Source organism: Girardinichthys multiradiatus, chromosome X (assembly GCF_021462225.1).
Source record: "Girardinichthys multiradiatus isolate DD_20200921_A chromosome X, DD_fGirMul_XY1, whole genome shotgun sequence".
Lineage (NCBI taxonomy): Eukaryota > Metazoa > Chordata > Actinopteri > Cyprinodontiformes > Goodeidae > Girardinichthys > Girardinichthys multiradiatus.
The window spans coordinates 39,996,428-40,023,501 of record NC_061817.1 but is presented as its reverse complement, the minus strand read 5'-3'; the positions used below and the strand labels follow the sequence as shown (position 1 = coordinate 40,023,501).

The window sequence follows — 27,074 nt, the reverse complement described above, 5'->3', positions numbered from 1 at the left end:
CTGGGTCAGTCGGGCCTTTGCTTGGGGACTGATTTGCCTTGAGGTCTCGGGTCTCTGGGTCCATGGCTGGATCTGCTCCAATGTTGACGGTTGCCGGCGGGGCCTGTGGCCTCGTTGCTGCAGCTCCCTGGGGCTTCTGCACTGTGGCAGCAGGGTGGTTCCCCTGGTGCTCTCCTCTGCTCTTCTCTGGGGGGTTGTGGTAGTCCTGGCAGTGGTCCTCCCAGGCTTCCTATGCTCTGGGGGGGCCTTTGGATGTCTGTGGCTCGGATCTCCTCCGTATCTGTCCTGGGTCCAGGGGGGCAGGTCTGTGGCTCCTCACACTCACCATTGCATATTTTTATGGATAAACACAAGCGTGCTCACACTCTGACCCACAGGGGTTTAGATTCAGGTGTTAACAGATACATAGCTGTTCTATTTAGAGCCGCATTTACTTCTAAATACATCTTGCATTTATCAGTACCGTGCATGTCTCACCAATGTTGTTATTATATATGTTTCAGCAGGTGTAGATGCAGTCTTCTAGGGTGTTATCTTATAATCTCGTTAACCTTCTTTTTCTCCTCTATTCTTTTCTCCTCTCAGGTTTACCTTTTTGCCCCACCTCTCTCCCTTCCTTTCTTCTTTTTTCCCTTTCGTTTCCATCTTCTTGTCCATTGCAATTTGAAATAATCCAAAAGCATGGTTTTACATACATTATGTGCAGCATTATAGCCGATAGCCGAGCAGAAACATCTTCTCATGTTTGCTGAACAGCAGCAAAAATCATCGGTTTAAAGAACACAAAGATTTTCTCTTGAGGAATAAACAGAAATCTTGTAGCAGCTGGAGGGGTAATTATATTTATGTATCTATAAATCTCAGGATGTAAAACTACTCAAATAGATTAAAATGGCTTTAAAATGTCAATTTTCCCATGTTTCTCATGATTATTCAACTTGAAGCTGAAAGCGAGTCTCAGATAGCAAACAAAGGGACAGTACAACTGTTTTCTTGTTGATTATTTATTCCTGATTTTATTATTATTATTATTTATTATTTATTATTTATTCCTGGCCCTTCATTCCCGGAACAAAATACATGTATATAATTAATTGACTTCAAACAGTCCATGTTAACAGAGGTCTCAGTGTGATCCCTGAGTTTAGGATTATACAGTTATTTATTCATTAAATTAACAACAAATCACAGTTCAATCAGCGAAACGTGTTAGAAACAGAAACATGAACAATTCAACCTCAAATAAACACAAAGATGTCAAAAAAGCCAAAAAATGTTTCCTAAAATTGTTTAAATTTCTACACAGAAACTTTCTTAAAAATCAGCTCCTCTCTGAATTCTGTTTGATGAATTATCACTTATATGTAGCTCAAAAAGTAGCAAATCAATTACATTTGGGTCATGTATTTTTCATTTGAATAACATGTTTCAGATTTGATGAAGTTTCAATATTCTGGCTTTAAATGAGATCTCAGTACTGATGGAGAAAAAAAGAAAGTTTTTTAATAGTGTTTTAATTTTTATCAATGATTTTATCATTAAGATCAGTGTTAAATAACAATAAGTTTGATTTTATTTATTTTTTAATTTATCTTGGTTTAATACATAAAATTCAGTATTACTTATTTCCTGTCATTGAATCCCCAAATAAAACAAAACAAAAGTTTTGTCAATTTTGAAAAATATTAAAATAATTGTTTTAAGATTAAATTTGGGGGAAAATATGTCTACATGTTTCTCAGTTGTTTTAGATCCGGATTAATTTTGGTTTATTAGGTCAAATATTTGAAATAAAATAAAACTGCAGCAACTTAAGCTATAAAGTAGGGGGTGGCCTAGCAGTTAGACAACAGGACGTTTGTGTCACTGGTTTGAATCCCACAAACCTCCCCTCTGGATCCCTGAGCAGGACCCTTTATGCCCAGAGTGCTCCCCTGGCGCTGCCCGCTGCTCCCTAAGGGACGGGTCAAATGCAGGCAACACATTTTGTTGGAATGTACCATTGCAATTTATTTTCTCTGGCAGTTTGTCTGAGACAGTTTCTAGTTTTTAGTTTTGTTACATTTCTAAAACTTTGTGGGACTTGAAGTAGAAACAAGAGGAGATATGTGAGGTTCATTAAAGAAGACATGTTTTCCATCTCCGCTGATGAGCTTCACTAAAACACTCATGAGAGGATGACGAGAGAGAAGATTGTCGGTGGGATGGACAGCAGCAGAGGAAGCGACAGGTAGACCACGTGAGCCGATCCAGTTGGACCCAGGAAGTTGATGTATCCTGGCACGTCACTGGTGACGTGGCTGTTGATCCAGGTCTGGTAATTTGAAACTCGGACGTAAACCCCTGGGGTGTTGGGCTTGGCGCAGCCATCCCCAAAACTCACAATCCCAGCCTGGACCCACACAGCACCGCTTTTAGTAACCAATGGTCCACCGGAGTCTCCCTGCACACAACACAACCTGTTTAAACATATGACTATGTTCTTGTCTCTGGTATGACCATGAGGAAGACCGGACAAAGGGTACAACCAAACATTAGTAGATTCACTGTGTTCACCATGACCCGAAGATTTAGAGAAGAGAACAGGTAATTACCTTTTTTGACATAGAGTGTAAATATTGACAGCAATCAGTGTGACTACACTATATACTGTACAACAGAATTCTGTAAATAAATATATGTTTCAGTACATCACTATGCCAGTGTACTGTAGTATTTTACAGTTTTTCTTAATTGTTTACACACAAAAACTGGTACAATGACCACAACGTGTAACTCAGGCACCAACCCCTTGAACCAGTTCTGCTGAACTACAAACACAATTCCTGCTCTGTTCAATAGATGTAGTTCTGAAGCACACTTTTGTCAAAACACTGCACACAATTCTCACACAATTTTCAGGAGGAAAATGTCCTGTTTTCACAAGGAGCACAATGTTATTCAAATGTCTGAAAGCAAATGCCCGACTTTGCACACAACTCATCACATGGGCAAAAACATGTCGCGTAGTTTTACTATTAGCAATCACAGCTTGAGCAGAAGAGGGCCACAGGTGAGACCTTCTGTTTTAGGGCAACGGAGGCCAATATTGGAAACATAGGTAGAGGAGTGAGAGTAAGAGGAGGAAGACGATAAGGACAAGGAAGAGATTCGAGCCAGTTTAGTTGACCATGTGGTCAACCATAGTCTAACAATGAAGGAGGCTGGGCAAACAGTACAGACAAACCTGAGCAGGTACACTGTGGCATCCATTATTTGGACTTTCCGAAATGAGGAGTAGGACATTTACATTCACTAGGAAATTGCTATACTGCATATCAATACAGTAATCAATTATACAGTAGGACAGTGTTGCTTGTAAACTGTTCTGCAAGACTGCAAAGATAAAATATGATTCAAGTATTTGGGAAATGTATTCCTACTCAGTGTTTACAGTATTAGTAAATTAGTGCTATTTGTATTGCAGAACAGAAAGATTACCAACATAAGGTGGTCGGGGATGTTTTCTGAACTCCTGAAACTGCAATTATAGACATGGTCCTAGAAAATATTGGCATAACATAACGGCAAACACAAAGAAAGATAATTGAAAACAACGAATTATTTTAAAATACTGATGGGGTAAGCTTAGCAACATTGGACCATGTCTTGCGCAGCAATAATCTGAGGGTGAAGCAAGTTTACAGGGTACCATTTGAATGCAATCTACAAAGAATGAAAGAACTGTGACATATCTACCAATCTCACAACTGATGTAAACTCTCAACACTATAAAAGATTGATTACATGTTTCAGTATTGTAATCTTGTACTTCACAAACGTTACCACTCCGTGTCTTTTTCTGACATTGTAATATGTGTTTCACCAAGTCCTTAAGCTAGAGGTGGTCACAGCGGAACACCAGTTCATCTTCATGGATGGAGCTGGATTCAACCTCACATAAAGACAGAGAACGGGAAGGAATATCATTGGCCAGCGTGCCATCATTGAAGTCCCTGGCCACCATGGAGGGAACATCACAATGTGTGCAGCAATTTCCCAACATGGCGTCATCTATCACTATGGCATCAATGAACCCTACAACATTGCCCATCTGATCGCATTCCTGGATGCCCTACACAACATACTCATTCCACCAGGTCAGCCAGATGGCCCAGTGCTGCTCAGTTACGTTATCATTTGGGACAACGTACACTGGGTGTATCATTCTGCAAAAAGTGTGAGGGTGACTTTGTGCTTATAGTGGTAAGAATCTACAAGTGCTAAATACACAGTATTTTTGTTTTGAAACATGCATTTAGCCTACAGTGAACAATAAACTTTTATTTCTACAGTTTCATGTCCTGAGCATTGTATTTTCTATTTTTCTATGCAGTGTTTAGAGACTGCTCAGTTTGATTTTGATTGACTCGGGGCACGACTTGACAACATAGTTCAGTTTTAAGCACAGATTGAACTGTTCTGAGGTGAGAGTTCGGTTTTGCAAGAAGAGTCTGAGGTTTTGTGAATGTAGCTTGAAAGTTGGGTTTTGTGTTCAGAGTTTGGATAAAAGGACAGCAGCTATTAAGAAATGTATCTTAGCAATTGAGAAAAACTGTAAACTAAAAACCCTTTTCCTCACACTCATCTCCCCAGGCCCTTGTTGACAGTCTTCATCCCACTCATCCCCTTATCTCTCTCTTCCTGTTCCATCTCAGTCATCTTCATCATTGCTTTTTATGACACAGTTTTCACACCCACCCTCCTGATCCATCTGTTAATGAACCATTTTTAATCCAATCCACTGGAAAGAGACTACAGCCTTCTCATGCTGGACTATAAACGTGGGAGAAAAGTGAGTTTTCAGGTGAAAAAGTTGAACATTAGTAGGCATCTGATGCCACGGTTTTGGATTCCAGGACAGAGAGAAGCCCCCAGAACCTCTAATTCCTGCAGGCAAGAAATTTATTTAGGACCTGTCTAGTAACTCAGAACAAAGTACTGGTTTTGGTCTCCCAACATTCTTGTTGAGCTTGTGGGTTCGCAACGGTAGGAGGCTGATCCTAACAAGCAGCTAGATGTGGCTTCAGTAGGACGGTGATCCTTCAGTCCACTCCAGGAGAAAGAGACTAGCTACACACTCCGGTACGAACAGGTGCGTTCATCCCCAAGGCCCTTTAACAAAACATTTCAAGGTGGGACCTAAACGCCTTTTAGCTGTCTCCATGCGTTTTGTGAAAGGACGGTGACGGGAGTTGAAGACAGCCCCCCTCTGCTATGCCCGGACTCACCAAGCGAAGTAGTCCCAGCCCTGCATCAGCTCAGTCGTATGGGGTGAGCCGAGGAAGAGATGTAGTGATGGCGTCTGATATGTGAGACTAGCCAGCAGCACAATTTACAAGCATAAATAAGATGAGAAATCATTTCCAACAAGAAGGTGAGATATACTCCATAGTCAAATGTCTGCTAGGGGCCAGAACGGGCGACATCAAATCCTACCTGAAACTGCTGGCTAAGGATAAGCGTAAATACAGTAAGACTGTTTTTCATGCTGGCGGTAATGACGCGCGGTTACGTCAATCGGAGGTCACCAAAGTTAGTGTTGCTTCGGTGTGTAAGTTTGCCAAAACAATGTCGGACTCCGTCATTTTCTCTGGTCCCCTCCCTGATCTGACCAGTGACGACATGTTTAGCCGCATGATGTCATTCAACCGCTGGCTGTCTAGGTGGTGTCCAGAAAATAATGTGGGTTACATTGATAACTGGCGAACATTTTGGGGAAAATCTGGTCTGATCCGGAGAGACGGCATCCATCCCACTTTGGATGGAGCAGCTCTTCTTTCTAGGAATCTGACCGAATTTATTATTTCTCCAGAACTCTGACAACCCAGGGTTCAGACCAGGAAGCAGGGTCGTAGTTTAACACTCCTCTCTGCAGCTTCTGTACTGCTACCCACCCATTACCCTATTAAGAAAGTGTCTCGCCCACAGCCAAAATTGAATAGATTAAAAAATAATCTAAAAGGAGGAAATCAGTAAAATCTAATAAAAATAAACACAAATAAGACTAAAAATAAAAATAAAACAATTTAATGTGGCTTACTGAACATAAGATCTCTCTCTTCGAAGACATTGTTAGTTAGTGACCTGATTTGTGACAATCAGATTGATTTATTTTGCCTCACAGAAACCTGGCTGCAGCAAGAGGATTATGTTACTATAAATGAGTCAACTCCTACTAATTATTTAAATTTTCACATTCCTCGAAATACTGGACGAGGAGGAGGAGTAGCAACCATCTTTCAGTCTGATTTATTGATTAGTCCCAGACCAATCAATAGCTACAACTCTTTTGAGTATTTAATCCTTAGTTTTCCTCATCCAAATTGCAAAGCACTAAAACCACTTCTGGTTGTTGATTTGTACCGTCCACCAGGTCCTTACTCTCAATTTTTAGATCAGTTTTCAGACCTTTTATCTGATTTAGTGTTAAATACAGATAACGTTATTATAGTGGGGGATTTTAACATTCATGTTGACACCGAAAGTGATAGCCTAAATATAGCATTTAATGCTATCTTAGACTCAATTGGCTTTGTTCAAAACATTAACAAACCTACCCACCTTTGTCTTCATTCTCTGGACCTTGTGCTGACATATGGCATTGGGTGTAAAGACATAACAATATTCTCTCATAACCTTGTCCTGTCTGACCATTTCTTAATAACCTTTGAGTTTAATTTAACCGAGTACTCCACACCTGAAAGAAAATGTCATTATAGTAGATCATTATCAGGCGATGCTGTAACAACCTTTAAAGAATCTGTTCCACTTTTAATTTCCTCATTATCACTGAAAAGCACAGTGGAGGGCAATAATTCTGTTTCTACCCCTTCACAAATTGATTCTTTTGTTCATTGTTACTTCATAATTGCGTGATGCATTAGACAATGCAGCCCCCTTGAAAAAGAAGGTAATTATTCATAGGATGCTAGCTCCTTGGTTTAAGTCAGAGCTGCATACTTTAAAGCACAATGTTAGAAAATTGGAGAGAAAATGGCGCTCTACACACCTAGAGGATTCCTACTTAATCTGGAAAAATAACCTACTGTTGTATAAAAAGACACTTCACCAAGCTAGAACAGCTTATTTCTCATCATTAATAGAAGAGAACAAGAATAATCGTAGGTTTCTCTTTAGTACAGTTGCTAAACTTACACAGAGTCATAGCTCTGTTGAGCCATCCATTCTCTTAGCTCTTAGCATCCATGACTTTATGGGATTCTTCTTAAATAAAATTGATTCTATTAAAAAGAAAATCTTTGACATATTCCTGAAGATGATTACTTCATCCTCATCTAGTGAGACAACATTGGAAATAACTGCAGAACCTGATTTGTGTTTGGACTGTTCTGATCCTGTGAAGCTTCCTGAGTTATCAGAAATATTAGCTTCATCTAAACCTTCAACTTGTATGTTAGACCCAATCCCAACCAAATTATTTAAGGAAGTGTTCCCTCTGATTACCAGCCCCATTTTAGATATGATTCATCTATCTTTAGTAAATGGATCAGAACCACAGGCTTTTAAGTTAGCTGTAATTAAACCTTTACTTAAGAAACCTTCGCTTGATCGAGATGATTTAATAAATTACAGATCTATATCCAATCTTCCATTCTTATCTAAAATTCTTGAGAAAATAGTTGCTAATCAAATGTGTGAACATTTATACAGCAATGACCTGTTTGAAGAGTTTCAGTCAGGTTTCAGAGCTCATCATAGCACTGAAACAGCTCTGCTGAAAGTCACTAATTATATTCTTATGGTCTCAGATAATGGACTTGTGTCTGTTCTGGTTCTGTTAGATCTCAGTGCTGCATTTGATCCAGTCGACCATAATATTCTCTTAAAAAGGCTGGAATATGCTGTAGGGATCAGGGGAACATCGCTAGGCTGGTTTAAATCTTATCTGTCTGACAGATTCTAGTTTGTTCATGTAAATGATAAATCATCTTTAAACTCCAGGGTTAATTGTGGAGTACCACAGGGTTCAGTACTTTGGCCAATTCTCTTTACTATATATATGCTTCCAATAGGTCAAATTATCAGGCAGCATGGGATAAATTTTCACTGTTACGCTGATGATACTCAGCTTTACTTATCCATAAATCCTGATGAACCCAACCAGTTAGATAGACTACAAGCATGTCTTGAAGATATAAAAACTTGGATGACTTTAAATTTTCTGCTTCTAAATTCAGACAAGACAGAAGTTGTTGTCTTTGGACCGGAGTCTTTAAAAAAGAAACTGCTTAGTCAATCACTTAACCTGGATGGCATTAAATTGACCTCTGATAATAAAGTAAAAAACCTTGGTGTTAACTTTGACTAGGACATGTCATTTAAATCCCATATTAAACAGGTTTCTAGGATTTCCTTCTTTCACCTCCAGAACATTGCCAAAATTAGAAATATCCTGTCCAGGAGTGACGCTGAAAAACTAGTCCATGCATTTGTTACTTCAAGGCTGGACTATTGTAATTCTTTACTATCAGGATGTCCACAAAATGCAGTTAAAAGCCTTCAGCTGATTCAAAATGCTGCAGCAAGAGTTCTGATGAAAATTAAAAAGAGAGATCATATTTCTCCTATTTTAGCTTCCCTTCATTGGCTCCCTGTTAAGTCCAGAATAGAATTTAAAATTCTCCTCCTCACATATAAAGCCCTTAATGATCTAGCTCCATCATACATCAGAGATCTGATTGGTCCATATGTTCCTAACAGAGCACTTTGTTCTCAGACTGCAGGTTTACTGGTGGTTCCTAGAGTCTCTAGAAGTAGAATGGGAGGCAGATCCTTTAGTTATCAGGCTCCTCTCCTGTGGAACCAGCTGCCAGTTTTAGTCCGTGAGGCAGACACCCTGTCTACTTTTAAGGCTAGGCTTAAAACTTTCCTTTTTGATAAAGCTTATAGTTAGAGTGGCTTAGTTTATCCTGAGCTATCTCTGTAGTTATGCTGCTATAGGCTTAGGCTGCTGGAGGACATAATGACCACTTTCACTCTCTCTGCTACTTTCTCATACTACTCTCCAATTTTGTATTATTTGCTGTTATTTCAGTTTTGAACTTTGTTCTCTCTTTTCTCTTCCTAGAAGCTACACCTGGCCTGACTCTGTGTCTACCTGTGACACCTTTCTGGAGAGGGGCATCATCCAAGCTTCTGCTGACAACAACTTAATGCTCACCTTCTACAGATGATCCACATGGCCCTGTCTTTCAGTGTTTAACCCTTTCTCTCTCCTAGACATGGCTACTGACTGAGCTTCTACTGTATCTAACTCTATGTTCTCTCTTTCAGACTCTAACCTTGAAAACTGGCTCAGAGTTTATCTGTTCTTTCTTTCTAGATGAAATGACTAAAGGAGCTACAGGGGTTGGACAATGAAAGTGAAACAGCTGTCATTTTAGTGTGGGAGGTTTCATGGCTAAATTGGACCAGCCTGGTAGCCAGTCTTCATTGATTGCACATTGCACCAGTAAGAGCAGAGTGTGAAGGTTCAATTAGCAGGGTAAGAGCACAGTTTTGCTCAAAATATTGAAATGCACACAACATTATGGGTGACATACCAGAGTTCAAAAGAGGACAAATTGTTGGTGCACGTCTTGCTGGCACATCTGTGACCAAGACAGCAAGTCTTTGTGATGTATCAAGAACCACGGTATCCATGGTAATGTCAGCATACCACCAAGAAGGACGAACCACATCCAACAGGATTAACTGTGGACGCAAGAGGAAGCTGTCTGAAAGGGATGTTCGGGTGCTAACCCGGATTGTATCCAAAAAACATAAAACCACGGCTGCCCAAATCACGGCAGAATTAAATGTGCGCCTCAATTCTCCTGTTTCCACCAAAACTGTCCGTCTGGAGCTCCACAGGGTCAATATACACGGCCGGGCTGCTATAGCCAAACCTTTGGTTACTCATGCCAATGCCAAACGTCGGTTTCAATGGTGCAAGGAGCACAAATCGTGGGCTGTGGACAATGTGAAACATGTATTGTTCTCTGATGAGTCCACCTTTACTGTTTTCCCCACATCTGGGAGAGTTACGGTGTGGAGAAGCCCCAAAGAAGCGTACCACCCAGACTGTTGCATGCCCAGAGTGAAGCATGGGGGTGGATCAGTGATGGTTTGGGCTGCCATATCATGGCATTCCCTTGGCCCAATACTTGTGCTAGATGGACGCGTCACTGCCAAGGACTACCGAACCATTCTTGAGGACCATGTGCATCCAATGGTTCAAACATTGTATCCTGAAGGTGGTGCCGTGTATCAGGATGACAATGCACCAATACACACAGCAAGACTGGTGAAAGATTGGTTTGATGAACATGAAAGTGAAGTTGAACATCTCCCATGGCCTGCACAGTCACCAGATCTAAATATTATTGAGCCACTTTGGGGTGTTTTGGAGGAGCGAGTCAGGAAACGTTTTCCTCCACCAGTATCACGTAGTGACCTGACCACTATCCTGCAAGAAGAATGGCTTAAAATCCCTCTGACCACTGTGCAGGACTTGTATATATCATTCCCAAGATGAATTGATGCTGTATTGGCTGCAAAAGGAGGCCCTACACCATACTAATAAATTATTGTGGTCTAAAACCAGGTGTTTCAGTTTCATTGTCCAACCCCTGTACATCCATTAACATTTACTTTTCCTTCCCATAGAAAGTACTCCTGGATCAGTGCTTATTTGTTCTCTTTGTGTCTCTGCTCTGTTCTCTCAAACCTCCAGTCGGTCGTGGCAGATGGCCGCTCACACTGAGCCTGGTTCTGGTTCTGCTGGAGGTTTCTTCCTGTTAAAAGGGAGTTTTTCCTCTCCACTGTCGCTACATGCATGCTCAGTATGAGGGATTGCTGCAAAGTCAACACCAGTGACTGTCCACTGTCTCTACATGCTCATCCAGGAGGAGTGAATGCTGCAAGTCACTGACTGGATGCAATCTGCTGGGTTTCCTTAGATAGAAAAACTTTTTATCCAATTTGAATAAATAACTGAATCTGACTGAACTGTTCAATGGTTACGATTAATTGGAATGTATGAACCTGACTGTTGTGGAGAACCTTGAGACAACATGTGTTGTGAATTGGTGCTATAGAAATAAACTGAATAGAATTGAACATATCATTTAAATTTGAAGCATTTGCTTGGTCAACAACATAATCGTAAAATGAGTTTTTCCTCCATTATTGTTCTAAAAATACAGATAGGTGGAGACTTCTGATGCTTGGTGCTGGCATCTTTGCTGCACCACACCTTGATTTGGCTGATAAAACAGAACTTAACTAAAGAGTTTATCTGCTTATCAAGTTTAAAATCAGAGTCTATTTCAGAACCAAGATTACTAACAATGGGTTTAACAAATATTGTAATACAAACAAGCAACATAAGAGGTCTGGACATGGCACAATGACCTCAGATTTAACTTCACTTAAAGTGAAAGCCCAGTCCTTGTGGTGATTGAGGCGTCTCAGTACAGATGTCAGCATTTTTGTGCAATTTCACAGGTATATAACTCAGTTCATCAGCAAACATTTTTTTTAAAAGACAGTGAGGGCTGATCTTCAAAGATCCCAAATAGCGGGTGCTAATTTGCGTGTACTATAAATAAATTGCAGGTGTAACAAGTGGGCGTGTTGTGTGCAATGGATAGCAAGTGCAAACAGGAGCAGACCGCCCAGTCAAATGAGGAAATTATGTGCTCTACTGGGTGGAACAAGAGGAAAAGCAAACAGATCTTCTGATGTGTTGCTAGAAATATGCAGGGGTTGTTCTGTTTCACTTTTCTGGACTGTTACAGTTAGTTCACTTTTGTTGTGCACAGTGCCTTGGGTGCCTTATTGCGGAAAACGCTATATAAATAAACTTGAATTGACTTGACTCACAGCAGGTTTGTCATCTGCCCCGACGAGATTATTTCTCTTTTCTTGCTCAACGTAACTCCCAACAAATTGGCCAATAAATACTAACAATATAAAAGACAAATATGTCTGTTAATTAATTTGTCTCCCTTGATCTTTTAATTTTTTCGGACACTCACCGGGTTCTGTTGTTTTTTTGAGAATTTGAAGAGTTTGGAGTTTATCATAAACAGCCACAATATTTAAGTCTGAACGTAATATTAGCAACATAAAAATAGATAGTTGTAGGAGTTGTCAATATGTATGTTATAGCTTTGCTGGTTTTAAATCATAGCGTCACATAACTGTCCTGCAAAAAAGTTAAATGAACATTTATGTCCGTAAAAATTCATTAATTATCCAATAATTTTGCTAAATTCGTTTTGTTTGTTTTGCCAATATTTTAGCAATTTATGAGTTTAATTGTTTAAATTTTTTTCTGGTGACACAAAATACTTTTTAACTGCATAAACCAACTGTTCCCTGGCATATGTTCACATTTAAACATCGTAATCAAACTGATCCAGCTCCGATTGCCCTGCAGTGACATAACGTTACTGTCAATAAAGCAATGTGTTTTTAGTGACAAGGTTAAAACACACTGTGTTTGTCACCACATGGAAAAGTTGCCTTAAAATGGTGATTTTTCACCTGCTAAGAAGGGATTTTAGCGTCCAGTTTGCAAATGAAGGATTTAATCTGCCTTATAAAGTCTTTAGTTCTTTCCTATTAATTATATTATTAACACCAAAGCACAGTGGGTCTTTTGCATGATGTGCGATTACCGGCGGTGCATGCTTGATCATTTATGCCGCATTTTGCCATGATCAGGTTTGTGCTGCAGCAGCAGATGATCACTGATGTTACGCTGGAATGATGTTGATTGAAGTGTTGCAAGGAGTTTTACCATAGGAGAAATATCATGGCTTCTGTTTGGGATTGGCTCCAAATCATAGCCTAGATAATCCTTCATAGAATCCTCTTTTCTCATCTATTTTTAATATTGTTATTTTTGACAACTCAGATCTTTTGGCACATGTACAGAAAGTGACAGCAGACATTTTTGCATCCCAGTTAGCACCTGCATTTTGAACGTGCTAAATTCACATTGTGTCGCAAACCGTTTCAGGCTTTGAATATTGCATTGTGGGTGATAAGGGATGACATTTGCATATCCTCCTCCCATGTATTTGCTCGTTTGGGTCATTTTCATATGTTTTGCTTATTCATGAGGGCACTGATTATGCACATGCAATCTGACCACCACCTCATTTGTAGATCAGCTTTGCTGACCCAAACAGGTTTGCGTGCGGTTTAGTACTCGCAAATCTTTTGAAGATCAGGCCCTAAGTTTCTTAAGGATTATTCCTAGCAGGAGAAAAAATGTGCAAACAGAATAGGGCCAAGAATAGACCCCTGTGGTACACCACAAAAGAGAAGCAATGTACAAGCGTAAAAACACCAGTATCAGTCATTACTAAAGGGTCATTTAAAAGCTTTAACAGCGCTGACTCTGCTATAAAAGGTTTTAAAACCAGACTGGCACTTAAAGACTTGTGTTTGTTTAGAAAATATTGTTAATAAAGCCTGGAGACAGATCCACAGCTGGCTGAAGACTGACAAGCCCAGATTTTTTTTATTACTTATTTCAGAATTGCTTTGCTCATCATCCCACCTTCATCCCACTCATCCTCCCACCTTCATCCCACTCATCCTCCTACCTTCATCCCACCCTTTTAAATCACTCTATGCTGAGGACAGAAGAGCTCACCTGACAGGAGTCCTTCCCTCCAGCAGTCAGACCAGCACACATCATGTTGTCAGTTATTGAGCTGTAAGTTGAACTGCACTGACTGTTGGACACTATAGGAACATCTACTTCCTGTAGCGTCTGAGGGTCAGGGAGATTGGCTGGACAGGGAGAGAGAACAGACCTATCAATGAATCATCTATGTTTTAATTGAATTGCATCAATTAATAAATACAATGAACACTCAAGCGGAGTCACAGATTAAAGCATGAAGTTTCATGGATCTGTGTTCCAGATGAGAGAACATGATGTCTAGTTTAAAGGCAATGAACACATTAAGAAACAGAGAACAGGGTGAACTCCAGAGGACTTTCAGGTGGAAAACAAAATGCTGCAGGCAATGAGGATCTTATCTGTGAGGACTCACAGGTAAGTAGTACCTCAACCAATTACTTTGTAGATTAAAAGGTCGATTTTCCACATGACCATTAAACTTTTTTCAGAGGTTTTCAGTCTCAGGTTTTTAAATGCTTCAAATTTATCCTTCAGTGATTTTTGACCAAAGAAGCTGATAGCTTCACTCCTGCTCAGATTTGATTGAAACTACATACCCTAAAACCTAGCAGAGCTGGGTGTGGCTGTTAATAATTAATAACAATAGAAACTATTGATTGGTTCATTAATCCTTACCATCAGAGGAAATGGTTCCCCAGCCGGTGACCCAGCAGTCCAGTCCAGCTGTAAAGACGCTGCCAGCTGCAGCCAGACAGATCGGTCGGATGTAGTTGGTAAACTCCACAGTAGAGTCCAGCTGCACCAGGGCTATGTCGTTATCGTTTGTGTTGGAGTTATAGTCTGGATGTATAATGATCTGGGATGCTCTAAAGGAACTCTCATGAGAATTCACACTTTGCTGGGTGTGTCGACCCAGGTAAATAGTCAAACCTGATGTGCTCGTGCTGAGAAAAACAGACGATATGTTTATGGATCACAGTGACTGTCCATGGTGCTGAACAGGAAGTTAAATCATGGCACATGATCAGAACCCACCTGCTAAAACAGTGAGCAGCAGACAGAACCCACAGATTGTTGATCAGGGATCCTCCACACCGCCCCGGCCCGATGTGCAGACTGGCCTGCCATGGCCACGCCCCTTCAGTTGAATCCTGACCTCCAACGATCCTGGTTCCGCTCTTGGTGTTGAAAGGAGCTGTGCCACAGACTGCAGGAAAATATTTTCACCAGGTTTAGCAATAACACATAAAGACTGCACTTGTTGGCCTTAAACTGGAGCTCCCCACCTTTCAGGTGCTTCATTAAACTTGCTGAACAGGAAAAATGCCTCATCGCTCATCCTCTTCATCCCTCCTTTTAGCCCATTCATTTCCACATCTGTTCTTAGCATCCCTATTCATCCTGATCAGGGAGTCTTTTCATCCGTTTAATCTGCCAACTCATCTTCATCCCTGTTTAGGACACCTTTTCATACCTGGAGGATATTTAGCACTTTTTATTCTGCTTATTCTCCTCTCCTCTCTTTGTAATCACTTCTTATTCCACTCACCCTCGTTGCACGTCTTTCAGATCCTGTTTTACCTCCAATCGCCTCGCTCTTTGACATTTACAACCCTTTTATCCCCCTCATCTTTGTGATGCTATGTAGTTTGCATTAGAAGGTTGAATAAAAACTCAGAGGGAAACTGCAGCAAACTTCAGTGACATTTAAGTGAATCTGGATTCATGTTTCAGTTTATCATATTAAATGTACCTGTTTAAATAACAGTGGGTGATTTAGTTGTGTTAAAAAATGTTGATAAAAACTCACCATCAATCTGTGCATCGCTTCCTGTGGGAGAAAGAACAAACAGTTCAGTGAAGGTTCTGACCCGACCGGGTTTTTCGCTCTGGGCGAAGGGGAATTTGTAACATCACGAACAATAAATCAGAGAATTTCCCTAATCATTGTGTTGCTTATATTGCAGAGTTGTGAAACAGCAGGTAATCATCTGTCCCTAAGAATGTGTAAGAAGGCAGAATGTTAACTAACAGGTTCGGTCGGGTCAAACCAGTCACACCAGCAGAGTCTGGTTTCATTTATGTGCCATAGTTTAAATGGGTTTTATTATTTGGTTTGTCTGACTCAAGAATGGAGAAATTCAGTTGTTTTTACTTATACTCATTTGATTCTAATTGAACTAACTGATATTTAATTTAGACTGAATCAAACATGAATCAGTACATCTGATTCAATTGGACACATTCAGGTTGCTTTAACTGGGTTTCAGTCGGGGTCTGACTGGTTTCTTTTTAACGACACTTAATATAAAACAAGTTTGATTATATAGAGATGAAATAAAATGTTAATGATTTAGAAAAACCATCAGACTGAATCAGACACATTCAGAACAGATCGGATCTAGGCTGGATGTAGTCCAGGACGCAGTCGATGAAATGGTTTTTTATGTGTTGTATATAAACCAAACTAACAAGAGACCTGGATGAAACGGATTTTACAGTTCCTGTTGTATTCATTTTAATCTTTGTGTTTCATTAAAAGTTAAAGGTCTGAACTGTGATCTAAACGCCCTTCAGATTTCTACTGTGACTGATTAAAGGAACTTGCATTGCTTGGTTGTTGTTGCTTTGTTCTTCTCTATTTACTGTCAACATGGACACAGTTCACAGAAAGTCCTGAAAGGAGAAAACATGGAGGGAGGTTGAAATGGTTTAATTTCCACATCACTTTAAGTAAAGTAGAGCTTAAGTAAAGCTAACCAGAGCACTGCACAGTGTTGGAGAATGAATGAACATAAAACCAATAAAACATGTACACTCCATAGAACACAACTGGACTTCTCTTGATTATTGAAGTCATTTCCCCTCTGATCCAAAAGGCTTCTTCAGTTCTAATCATGGTTGAAAGCAACATGCTTAATGCTGTGGTTGTAGTCAGAATTGTCACTCTAATCGGGCCATGGAAGGTTTTCCAGCATTTCACACCGAAGCATCTCACATGGCATCGTTAGGGACATTTCTGGATCGTCAAACAACGACGACCCAAACACTGAGCTGCACAGAGGGTGGCACCACTGACTCACATGTCCTAATGGTCCCATTATGCTCCTTTCCCATTAGTACTGTTGGGGTCATCCATTTTGGTCGCACATTTTGACATGCACAGCTCAACAGACGTCGCAGCTCTGACGTCACTGGAAGTATAAACCGGCTGAGATGCAGAGTTTCGGGGCCATTTCCCGCCTGTCTAACATGACAGCGTATAGGAGGCGCATTTCTGGAGAGACAAGAGCTCGCAGGCAAACTTTTGCTCCACAAGGCCATTCCTGGAAGATCTTGAAAGCTGGAAATCTGTCTGATACGAGAAGATCAGAGGATTTAGGTGCCGATCGAAGACCGCGCCACAACCGGCGCAGGTGAAAACCTACAGAGGTTCTATGTCCAAGGAGAAGAGTTTCCTCCTTGTGTATGCAGTCGACTAAAGGTTCTTCATCTTTTCCCCTCCTGGACGGAGGAGAAATTACCGTTATTTCTTTTAATTTGATCACGGACGCGTGATCCCCCCCTCCTTTTTCTTCAGACCTGATCCTCAACCGGTGGAGAGAAGAAATCAACGTCAAAGTAATTTCGTTCTTTTCATATTAAACCGGATAGGTGCATTTAGAGGTCTGGTCAGGATGAGGCAGTTAAGGTGATGTAGGATCACCTGTAGTTAATCTCAGGTATTAACTTGTTGCAATATTGATTGAAGTATTTTATGCTGAGCTGTGTTTTGATTTGCTGCTGCGTGGTTCATGTTTGTCCGGCTGATCCCAAATCAGTCAGGAGTTAGAAGTTGGACTTTTAAAAGTTTTCATTCAAAGCAGCTGTGGTCTGGGCCTCACCGACCTCTCTTTGTTCCAGTTTTATTGCTGGAGTTTTTCCACTGAGTTCCCGCCTCAAGAGTTTATGACCCTTTATCAAGATTTGGGGCGATGTGAAGAGAGATTTATCTGTCAAAACAAGGTCGAAGTTCCCCCACCTTCGGTGAAGCGGTTGAATAAACAGTGACAGTTGGTGGTTTTGGTTAATAATTTGTAATTATTCATGAGCTTTGAGCCCATAATCACAACACCAGAGGACATCTATGATTTCTATTCGTAAGTAATGATTTTTAGTTAAGAAATTAATATTTTTCAAATTATGATTTTAAATTATGATTCTTGATGAATATTAATTAATCAATAATCATATTCCTTACAGTACATAATCTATTTGGGTCGGGTCGGATTGGGTCAGTTTAATACAGTTTGACTCATTTATGGCTGCTTTCAGACTCAGAGTGAAAAAACAGAACCAGAGAAGGTTCTGGGAAGGGAGACCCGAAGCACTGTGGATCAGTATAGGAGAGAGGGAAGACATGCCGGATCAAATGGAACGGTACCAGCTAGTGGAGGTGTCAGGGTAAGCTATCGCTACCTAATGCTAGCTCGCTTTAATAGTGCTCAAAGACACAAAAACCGAGCGTAAAATGACCTAACAGCTAAAAATATTAGTTACTGGAATATGCTGTGACTAGTGACTTGGCTCCCGTAATTCTGACGTTGCATTTTTATTGCAACTCAGAAAGGTTGGAACCACATGAGGCAGGTACTAACAAAAGTAACGTTCCAAATAACTGGTACTAATGGAAAAGCTGAAAAAACAAGTTGAACCATAGCGACCCGCTCTGAGTAGGTACCAGTGGGAGAAGGGGCAAAAGTCACTTTAATGGCGTGATTACTTATGTTAAGGGTCCTATGTCAACATGACAGTTTAAAACTGTTTGAACAACACCAGTAGCTATTAAACTACCATTGAAAATATTGAGAATGTATGACTAACAAAGGGAGAACTTCATTAAGATGGATCTTTAGTGTTTATTATCTTCTCCACAGTGAACTTGTCACACTTGTCACAAACATCCCTAAATGCTTCAGAACAGGTTCATTAACATTCCGAACATGATTTAAAGTGGAAAAAACAGAGATCGCAAGAGCCCGAGGTCATGATATCAGAAGAAGACATCTTCTGGTTCCTGACAAACAGACTAAGTATTTTTCATCACCTCTAGAACAACCTGCAACCTGTCCTTCCTCCCCCTCCAGTCAGCTCTCATCCTCTCCCACCTGATGGCGCAAGTATGATTACTCAACCCAGGCTCTGATTTGAGCTTCTGTCATTTGGATCTTGATGGGCCCACCAAGGATTTGTTTGAGCGGCACAATGGAAATGATTTATAGCCTAGGAACCAGTCGCATACAAACAAATTCCCTGTTTTCTGCAGTAAAATAAGACAAATTCAGACTTTTTAGCAGACCAGTTCTTCCAGATGGATTCAGTTAAATTGGGAAGGTAGAAATTTTTAGAAATTATTTCTTTAAACTGGATCAAATCCTTCTGTTATCCCAACCAAGGATCATTTTCCAGATAATGTGTGGGATGTATCCATGGAGACAATATAGCTGCAAAACAACTGCATTTTTTATTTTCAGGTATTAAATGTCATCCTTTCTGTGAGTTTCAGGAAGTTTGAGTGACATTTCAGACCTCATAAGTTCATTATTGGAGCTATATTCTATGAGTGTCACACTGACCCAGTGTGACTGGTTCTGGCTGTTGTTACCAACCACTGAAATCCCAGTTTTCAAGCCAAACCTCTGTAAATGTGCTCTTGGTGCCTAAAGAAACAAAAACACTCAGATTTTAATTCCCTAAAGGAACGACAGAATGGCCGGTTCCAGTTGCACACTTCTGAGGATGAATGTTCAGGTTCTGTGGTTTTGTCAAAGTGTCATAACCCAAATCTCATAACCAGAACCACAGAATACAAACATAAGAGCTAATATAGAAAATCTGGGCATATTTGAGATTTTATTTTCAGACCCTGCAAAAACCCTGGAAAAGAAACAGAAAACCCAACGGTTGATCAGACAGAGCCTCAGATGTTCTGTGCAGAAATGGAGAACCTCTTGGAGGAACAACCTATTTGGACCACAAAGACTTAAAGACCACAGTTTCTTGTATCTGATTTAACAGATCTGAGCAGAGATCCCTGAAACCAGAACAGTGCAGTTCACCAGTACCTTGTCAAAGTTCTACTTCCTCCAGAAACACACCTTCAGTTTGGTTTCAATACAAACTGGTTTATCCAATTTGTATTGAAACCAAACTGCAGTTTCAGCTGAACCTCCTTACTGTAAATGAGGATGCTGGCAGCATGACGCGAACACGAGTGCATGAGTCAGGAACTATGCCAAAATGATAAACCCCACCTCAACCTTTAACCTTTGCTCTATAAATCAGGTCCATCTAGAATGCCAGCTGTTTTAAACCCTCCAAGCAAATTCAAATTTAAGCTGTGATGAACATTTCTCTGGACATTTCTACTCCTAATTATCCTGTACTAACTAGCCAGATTTCACACCCAGGCTTCTCTGCTTTGGATTTAATGGTCCCAAAGGTAGAACATTCAGGGTCTTCTGTCATCAGCAGACTATTCCCTTCCCTGATCTTTACAGGGTACACCTATCGTTTTAATTTTAGGAACAATACTTCTTATTGTTCTGACATAATCAAGTGTTTTTCTCTGTAACATAATATCTAGTAATGCAGAGAAGGATGAGCTGAGGACTGAAGGGAAAACTTCTAACTTTGTTAATTAATCTCTCAACAGTTATTGCCATAAAAGGAGGATTACTTGTGTGTTTAAAAGACTAAGTTAATAGTTTTTAAATCTTTGCCAGGAATTTCTAAAGTCTGGAGCCGATCATCTCCTCTCTTCTTCAGGCAATTTGTTTCTCAGTGAAGTGACTCTTTGTGAAGGTTTATAGATAGGACACCTAGCATCACCCAGATAATCAAACCAGTACCAAATACTGGACCTTGGTATGCATCTCTGTATTGACCGTGTTTGATTTCTACTCTCTGGTTTTGAAATATGCACCACACTTGCAGCCAGTGGTGTTCTCTTTATCTTTTCCATAGAAAGTACTCCTGGCTGAGTGCTTCGTTGGAAGTTTCTGTCTTGGTCTGGTAAAATGGAGAGACACTGGTAATCGGCTTGCTAGCTGCTCAGCGACCTCCAGGTTTTGACCAGCCTGCAACAGGAATGCGGTGGAGTTGGGAGTGATGTCGTTTCTAGATCCCGTTCTGACTTCTGAGGCATTCAGACGTCATGCTCACCTTCACAGCCGGATGGACTGCATTCAGTGCTTTCTAGAAGCATCTCAGCAGGTTTTCTCCTCCTCAGTCTGAACTCCTAACCAAACTGTAGCTGATATGCTCTAGTGGAAAACATTAATGGTGAAAATGAGATGTTGTCCATCACCTCAGATTCAGCTGTCTGTTCTGGTGGGTCAGAATCTCTGATGGTACTGCCTGAACCTACATCTCAGGGTTGGACAGGACTCACCTGTCTTACTCTGCCCTAAAATTTCCCGTTTATATAAAAAACCAAACAGAAACTTATTGCCTGCAAGTGAAAGTTAAGCTTTGAAATTTAAATTCTTAGTTTTAGAGAGTTAATTCACCAGCTTTCCCTGTTTTCTTTTCAACATCTTTCATTAAAAAGTCTTAGCAGCTGTCAGATAAATATAATTCAGATGAAATCTTCCTGAAGCTCTGATTTTAGAAGCTAAAAGGTGAGCTGGTTGTCAACTGTATCACCTTGTAACCAACAGGGGCATTAAACCTTCTTAAAATCCGGTTATTCCTTTAGTTTTGAACCAGTCATAAACTCCACTGTAGGACCACAGACTTGAAGAACTAAAAGCACCTTAATGGAGAAGTTCAGTTCAGAGGCAGATGAAGACCAAAGAGAGCAGAAAAATCAGCAGTTTGGATTCTGTTTTGTGCGAATATTGGAGGTCATGTTTTAGAAAGGCAGAGTGATTAGCATGAAAAGTGCTGATCCATGAATAACGTCAAAAAGAAACAGAAACATTTGATTGACATTGTTGTCGAATCAGAAAACTGCTCCATGTTGTGGATTTAGTAGAATTCAGTCGATCTAATTCAGGTTTCAATCAGCTGCTGTTTCCACATATACCGTCATTAAAAGATAAAATGATCATAATTAAGTAAGTAAGTACCGGTAAGTAAAATTTTATTTATATATCACCTCTCAAGACACAGATCACAAAGTGCTTCACAACACTAATACAAGGCACGATTGGAATAATATATTTATAAATGTAAAATAGAAGATAAGATAAAATCAAAAATAAACTAACCAAACACAAGCCTAAAAAGATGAGTTTTTAGCTGTTTTTTAAAAGACACCACCGAATCCGCAGTCCTTATACACAAGGGGATAGAGTTCCAGAGACGGGGAGCTACTGTTGCAAAAGCTTTATCACCCTTAGTTTTCAGCCTTGTGTGATGTACAGCCAGTAGGACTTTATCACATGACCTCAGAGACCTGGGGGGATTATACGGATATAAGAGTTCACTGATATAAGTTGGGGCTTGACCATGAAGATCTCTATAAGTCAGGACCAGAATCTTAAACTGAGCTCTGAATTTAATGGGGAGCCAGTGCAGCTGGATGAGTAACGGTGTGGAGTGGGAATACTTAGAAGATTTTGTCAGAAGTCTAGCAGCAGCATTCTCAACAACCTGGAGACGTTCCAGGGAGTTTTTGCTAAGATAGGTAAATAAAGTATTACAACATGAATACGACATGAATGCATGGATAGTAATCTCAAGTTCAGAACGTGACACAATGGGACTTAACTTAGCAAGGTTACGTAAAGGATAAAAACAAGAGTGAACCAGAGATTTGATGTGGGTAATTAAACTAAGAATGACGTCATTATAAACAGGATGAACATTACATCACTGCTTTAATCCTGATTTTAATGTTTGTCTTGATTTAAAAAAAGTCAGAAGCAGATTTTCACCTTTCTGATTTAAAAACTAACATCCAGGTATAAAGGAAGACTCACCTGTAGCTGAAAAGGTCAGCAGCAGCAGGACTCCAAATGGAAACAGTTTGACCATCATCATGTGACTGAAGCCTGACGGAGGTCCTGCTGACTGAATCGATATGTGCTGGTCTGAACTAACCTCTCCTCCAGCTGTCTGCTCACACCCATGAAGCAACGCCTCACACACACCCTCCCTGCAAACAAAATGACTACAAACATGGAAATATTTCTACACTGACAGAACATCAGCTGCTAACTAATGATGCTTAATAGGAGTCTTTTCAACTTTTTAAGCAGCATCATGGAAAGATAAGGCCTGGTCTTCGCCAGGTGAAGTAATGTCAAAGGTTAGCAGGTCTGAAAGCTGCTGCTGTGAAACTAAAACGCATGAGCTAAGAAGAAAAACAGAAACCGGCAGACGAAACACAGTCTGCACTGATAACAGAAAAATAAATATTAAACATAGTTTCAGAAAAAAATAAATGCTAAACTGAAAGAACATTTTACTGTAGATTCGTTTGGTGTAATGTGTCACCAGGCTGCAAAGTATGAAGGTCATTTTAATGCATTGTAACTGTGCATTTGAAGTCACAAGGAGAGTATATAGGAGTTTTGTAATTGTGGATTTTTTTTTCAGTTTTGCTTCAATTGTTCTGAAACAAAAGGTGAAAACAAAAAACTCTCACACCTGTATTAAAATCTTCCCACCAACAGACTTTTTTCTTATTTTTTCCTTTAACACAAACACAAATCGGTGAATACACCTGCACAAATCTGCTGCTGTGAGTCACAATTGCTGCTTTACAAGTTATACCTTTTTGGCGCACTTTTACTTTTGCCCTAATCGTACTGCTGATGGTGGAGCAAAACAATTTGGGACTTGTGGGTAATTTGTATGCCCATACACCAGAGGGCACTGCCTGCTCCAGAGTCAGTAGGTATGCGCCAAACGGAAATACAAACAATTACAAAACTCTTTTAGCATCTCTCCTTGTGACTTTAAATGCACAGTTACAATGCATTAAAATGACCTTCATACTTTGCAGCCTGGTGACACATTACAGCAAATTAATCTACAGTAAAACGTTCTTTCAGTTTAGCATTTATTTTCTGCTGAAACTAGGTGTAATATTTCTCTTTATGTTACCGGTTTGTGTTTTTCTTCTTACCTCATTTGTTTTAGTTTCACAGCAGCAGCAAAATTTCCTTCCTGAGCTGCAGGAAACTAAATCAACACAACAAACAGAAGACTCCCTCAAACACGTCAGGACCATGTTTAAAGAACCCTGGAAATATTCTAATTAAAAGGTCTAGTAGCATAAAGTCGTTGAAATTAAAGAACCCGAAACCCTCTGAACAACAAGGAGAACATTTTAACCCTATCCTGTCTGCGGACTATGAAGAAACAATCAATCTCTACAGGTTGTTGACTGTAAAGAGGCTGTGTAGCTCATTCCTCTCCTTAAGGTCTCCTTTACACCCTACCTAGACACGCAATGAGGCCAGAAGCAGGCAGAACATGCTGGGTCTGGAAGAGGCCTGGAGAAGTCTTCTGGACTGTAGTGGAATCTCCTTTAAACATGATAATGCTTGGGTGTCCTGAATCTTCTGAGCATGCCCAAACCTTGGTATGGACATCCTGGTGGTTGCCATGGCAGCATGTTGAGAAGGTGGCTTCAGTTGGGTGCACACACCTCCAAATTGTGCCCAAGATGAGATGTGCTAGTTGCTAAGAGATTGAAACAAATTCATTTTTCAGGCTCCAGAGTAAATGCTAAATGTCAGAGCAGAGCTTAGGAATAGTTATTGGTGATGAAGAGGAAGTAGGAGAAGGAGCTCTTAAGGTTTAAAATATTTTACAATATTTACTAAAATTCATCTGACAAACCTGAGACTGAAGAGCTGGACTGGATGTTAGTAGGACCTCACAGGGCTGTAGATGTTTGTAAAGAATATTTTTTGAAAACTGCATTTTTGTGAATGTGCAATGCCTCCTTCTTTGTTACTGGTACTTTGCAGTGAATGGATCACCCTGCCACACAGGAACCGTTGACAGCGTTGCTGGGTCCTGGGACAGCACCGGCTATGTCAAAGTCCATCTGGCTCTCCGCCATCCAACTAGTGGGGTTGGGAGTCTCACACTCCCGGATCCTGGGCCCGGGACAACAGGCCCATTTGTCCCCCCTGCTAGCGGGCCTGCTGCCACATACAGGCCTGGCGTAGTCACTGCAACAGTCTGGATCACTTTTTGTATGTATGGAGACATTTCTACAAATGATTCCAAGTTAATAATGAACCTTCTAGAAAGAACAAAAGCAAAGATCATTTCAGAAAAAGATACTTTTGTGGACGAGACGAGAAAACCTTGAAGCTGATGTGCAGCTAACTATTAACCTACTATAGTTTGCTGGCGTGGAAACAGTCTCCTGTGGGGGAAGTAGGGGTGTGAGGATTTATACAGCTCACTAGACGAGACCACAAACAATTATGGGTTCACAAGAACAAGATGAGACAAGATTTTAACATGTTTCCCCGTTGCTTCTGTAAGCAAGTGATGTCGTCCAGCCCGATGAGCAGGTCTGGCTAACATTTATATGTGGGGCCCATATGGGGCGGCCCATTTCGTACCCATTCGGCTGGAGCAAATTCCAGATACACATGTTGGCCGGGTGAGCAGCCGCTGCCAACTGGACAAAACAGGAACTACTTCTGTTCCTACTTCAAAATAAGAGCCTTCAATCTCCTACTGACAATATCTATGATGGAGGCACCTCTGTACCAAGAGAACATGCAAACTCAAGGAAGAACGGGCCCAGTCAGGATTTGAGCTCACAACCTTTCTTCTGTTTGCCAACAGCACTAACAACTGCATCAACATGTAGCCTGATTAGAGAAAGTCCACAATAAAGTCAAACTTGTGCAACCAGTTCTTGTTTCTAAACATCATTGCAGTTTTATGATATAAAGTTCTCCCACCCAGGAAAAGGAATGGGTTGGACAATCAATAAAAGCCCTAAATTAACACAACATGGACATAACTAGAACAACCGCAGCTGTAAACACTCATGGTTTCTGTTTCCTCATTGCAGGTTTTATTTGATTGTCTTCCTCCCCACTAAAACTCCTACAACTGGCACAATCCCATTTTCAGGATTTACAAGTCTTCAGCATGCTTCACACCAGAGAACTAGGATCACCATCCTCTGTCAGCTGCTTTCTGCTATGCTGTTGAGCCTTTTCATGTGGGAATGTTAACTAATGAATGTAGCTGAGACAAAAGGTCACCAACATGTCAGATGTTCCTCAGCAGTCGATCTGTGGCATCAAGACTTGTTTTAGCTAAATACATTCTAAAATTGCTGATGTCTTTCCCTGTACAGAAAACCTCCAGTGATGTCTCTCTGAACGCTCAGGTGTTTCCAGGTCATTCCTAAAATATTCTGAAGGTTGGAGTTCAATCAGAATCACAGTCTCCTCTTTGTTGCTCTACATGTTTATGGCGCTATTGCCTAGAAAATCATTTACACAGCTTCTGTTCACTGGAGGACACGCCCTCCAGGTGACCATGGCACTTCATGTTGACCTGGTGTGATCAGCACGGAGACACAAAGTTCAATGTTGTCTGTTTTGAATCCATCACCTAGCTTTATGTCACTAATAAAACCAGATCTGAAGCAGTTTTGACACTGAATGAAATGTTTTACAGCAACTGTTGCTGAACCCTTCAACTCAAGAAAGTAAAACCCGTTAATGTTTTTCACCCGTGTGACTCATGATCATAACCAGCCGAGACATCAGATTGTTTCCTACTGCAGGAAGGAGACACTATATGCAAGAAAGCTCAAAAACTGGAATGTTCCCACTAAATGATCTACTACTAATGTACAGATATAACAGAGGAGGTGAATATGATGAACAAGTCTATTATATGACCAACTGTTAGAGCGAATTAATCAGATATTATGTCTTTATACAAATACTTAAAGGTTGACTTACAAATATCATTTAATTCACTTAACTAGAAATGAACTCAGTGACAGCCCTGAGACGTTTTATTTGCTGATGATATTTATCAAACATTGAGGTGTTTAAGGCCCTACTTCCTCTACTGCGTCCTCCAGCTCTGATTTTAAATTGAGGGGTCCTTTGCTACCATCTAGTGTACAAACGAAGTATAACAGAAATGTTGGTGTCTAGTTTTGCTGTTTGATGTTTTAGCTGCATGTTGGGCTGCATGGTGGCGCAGTTGGTTGCACTGCTGCCTTGGAGGAAGGAGGTCCTGGGTTTGACTCTCAGTGGGTCTTTCTGCATCAAGTTAGCATGGGTTCTCCCTGGGTACTCTGATTTCCTCCCACAGTCCAAAGACATGCCTGCCTGTTTAGTTAGAAAACCAGAGATTAACTGAAATGACTCCTAAA

General features: G+C 40.5%; 1 protein-coding gene across 3 annotated transcripts; it reads right to left on the bottom strand.

The window, feature by feature from the left end:
• Positions 1–988: 988 nt before the first annotated feature.
• Positions 989–22,795, bottom strand: LOC124862522 (serine protease 27-like). Of its 3 annotated transcripts, none has more exons than XM_047356492.1 (6): positions 22,675–22,795; positions 15,519–15,539; positions 14,744–14,915; positions 14,384–14,652; positions 13,715–13,854; positions 989–2,443 (listed from the first exon to the last, which is right to left on the bottom strand). In XM_047356492.1, exons 1-6 carry the CDS (start codon positions 22,733–22,735, stop codon positions 2,168–2,170), a joined length of 939 nt encoding a protein of 312 aa, XP_047212448.1. In that variant the 5' UTR covers positions 22,736–22,795; the 3' UTR covers positions 989–2,167. The 3 variants fall into 3 exon arrangements, with proteins under 3 accessions (XP_047212448.1, XP_047212450.1, XP_047212449.1); XM_047356494.1 differs by lacking the exons at positions 15,519–15,539; positions 22,675–22,795 and adding exons at positions 14,995–15,182; positions 15,258–15,464; XM_047356493.1 differs by lacking the exons at positions 15,519–15,539; positions 22,675–22,795 and adding an exon at positions 14,995–15,464.
• Between the last annotated feature and the right edge of the window lie 4,279 nt (positions 22,796–27,074).

Excerpts from the sequence above, each read along its gene's own strand:
- LOC124862522 (XM_047356492.1), bottom strand. The coding sequence starts at position 22,735 with ATGATGATGGTCAAACTGTTTCCATTTGGAGTCCTGCTGCTGCTGACC. Across the intron at positions 14,653-14,743 it reads GCTGCTCACTGTTTTAGCAG|CACGAGCACATCAGGTTTGA; the intron begins GTGGGTTCTGAT and ends TGTTTTTCTCAG. Across the intron at positions 2,444-13,714 it reads GAGGGAAGGACTCCTGTCAG|GGAGACTCCGGTGGACCATT; the intron begins GTGAGCTCTTCT and ends TGTTGTGTGCAG.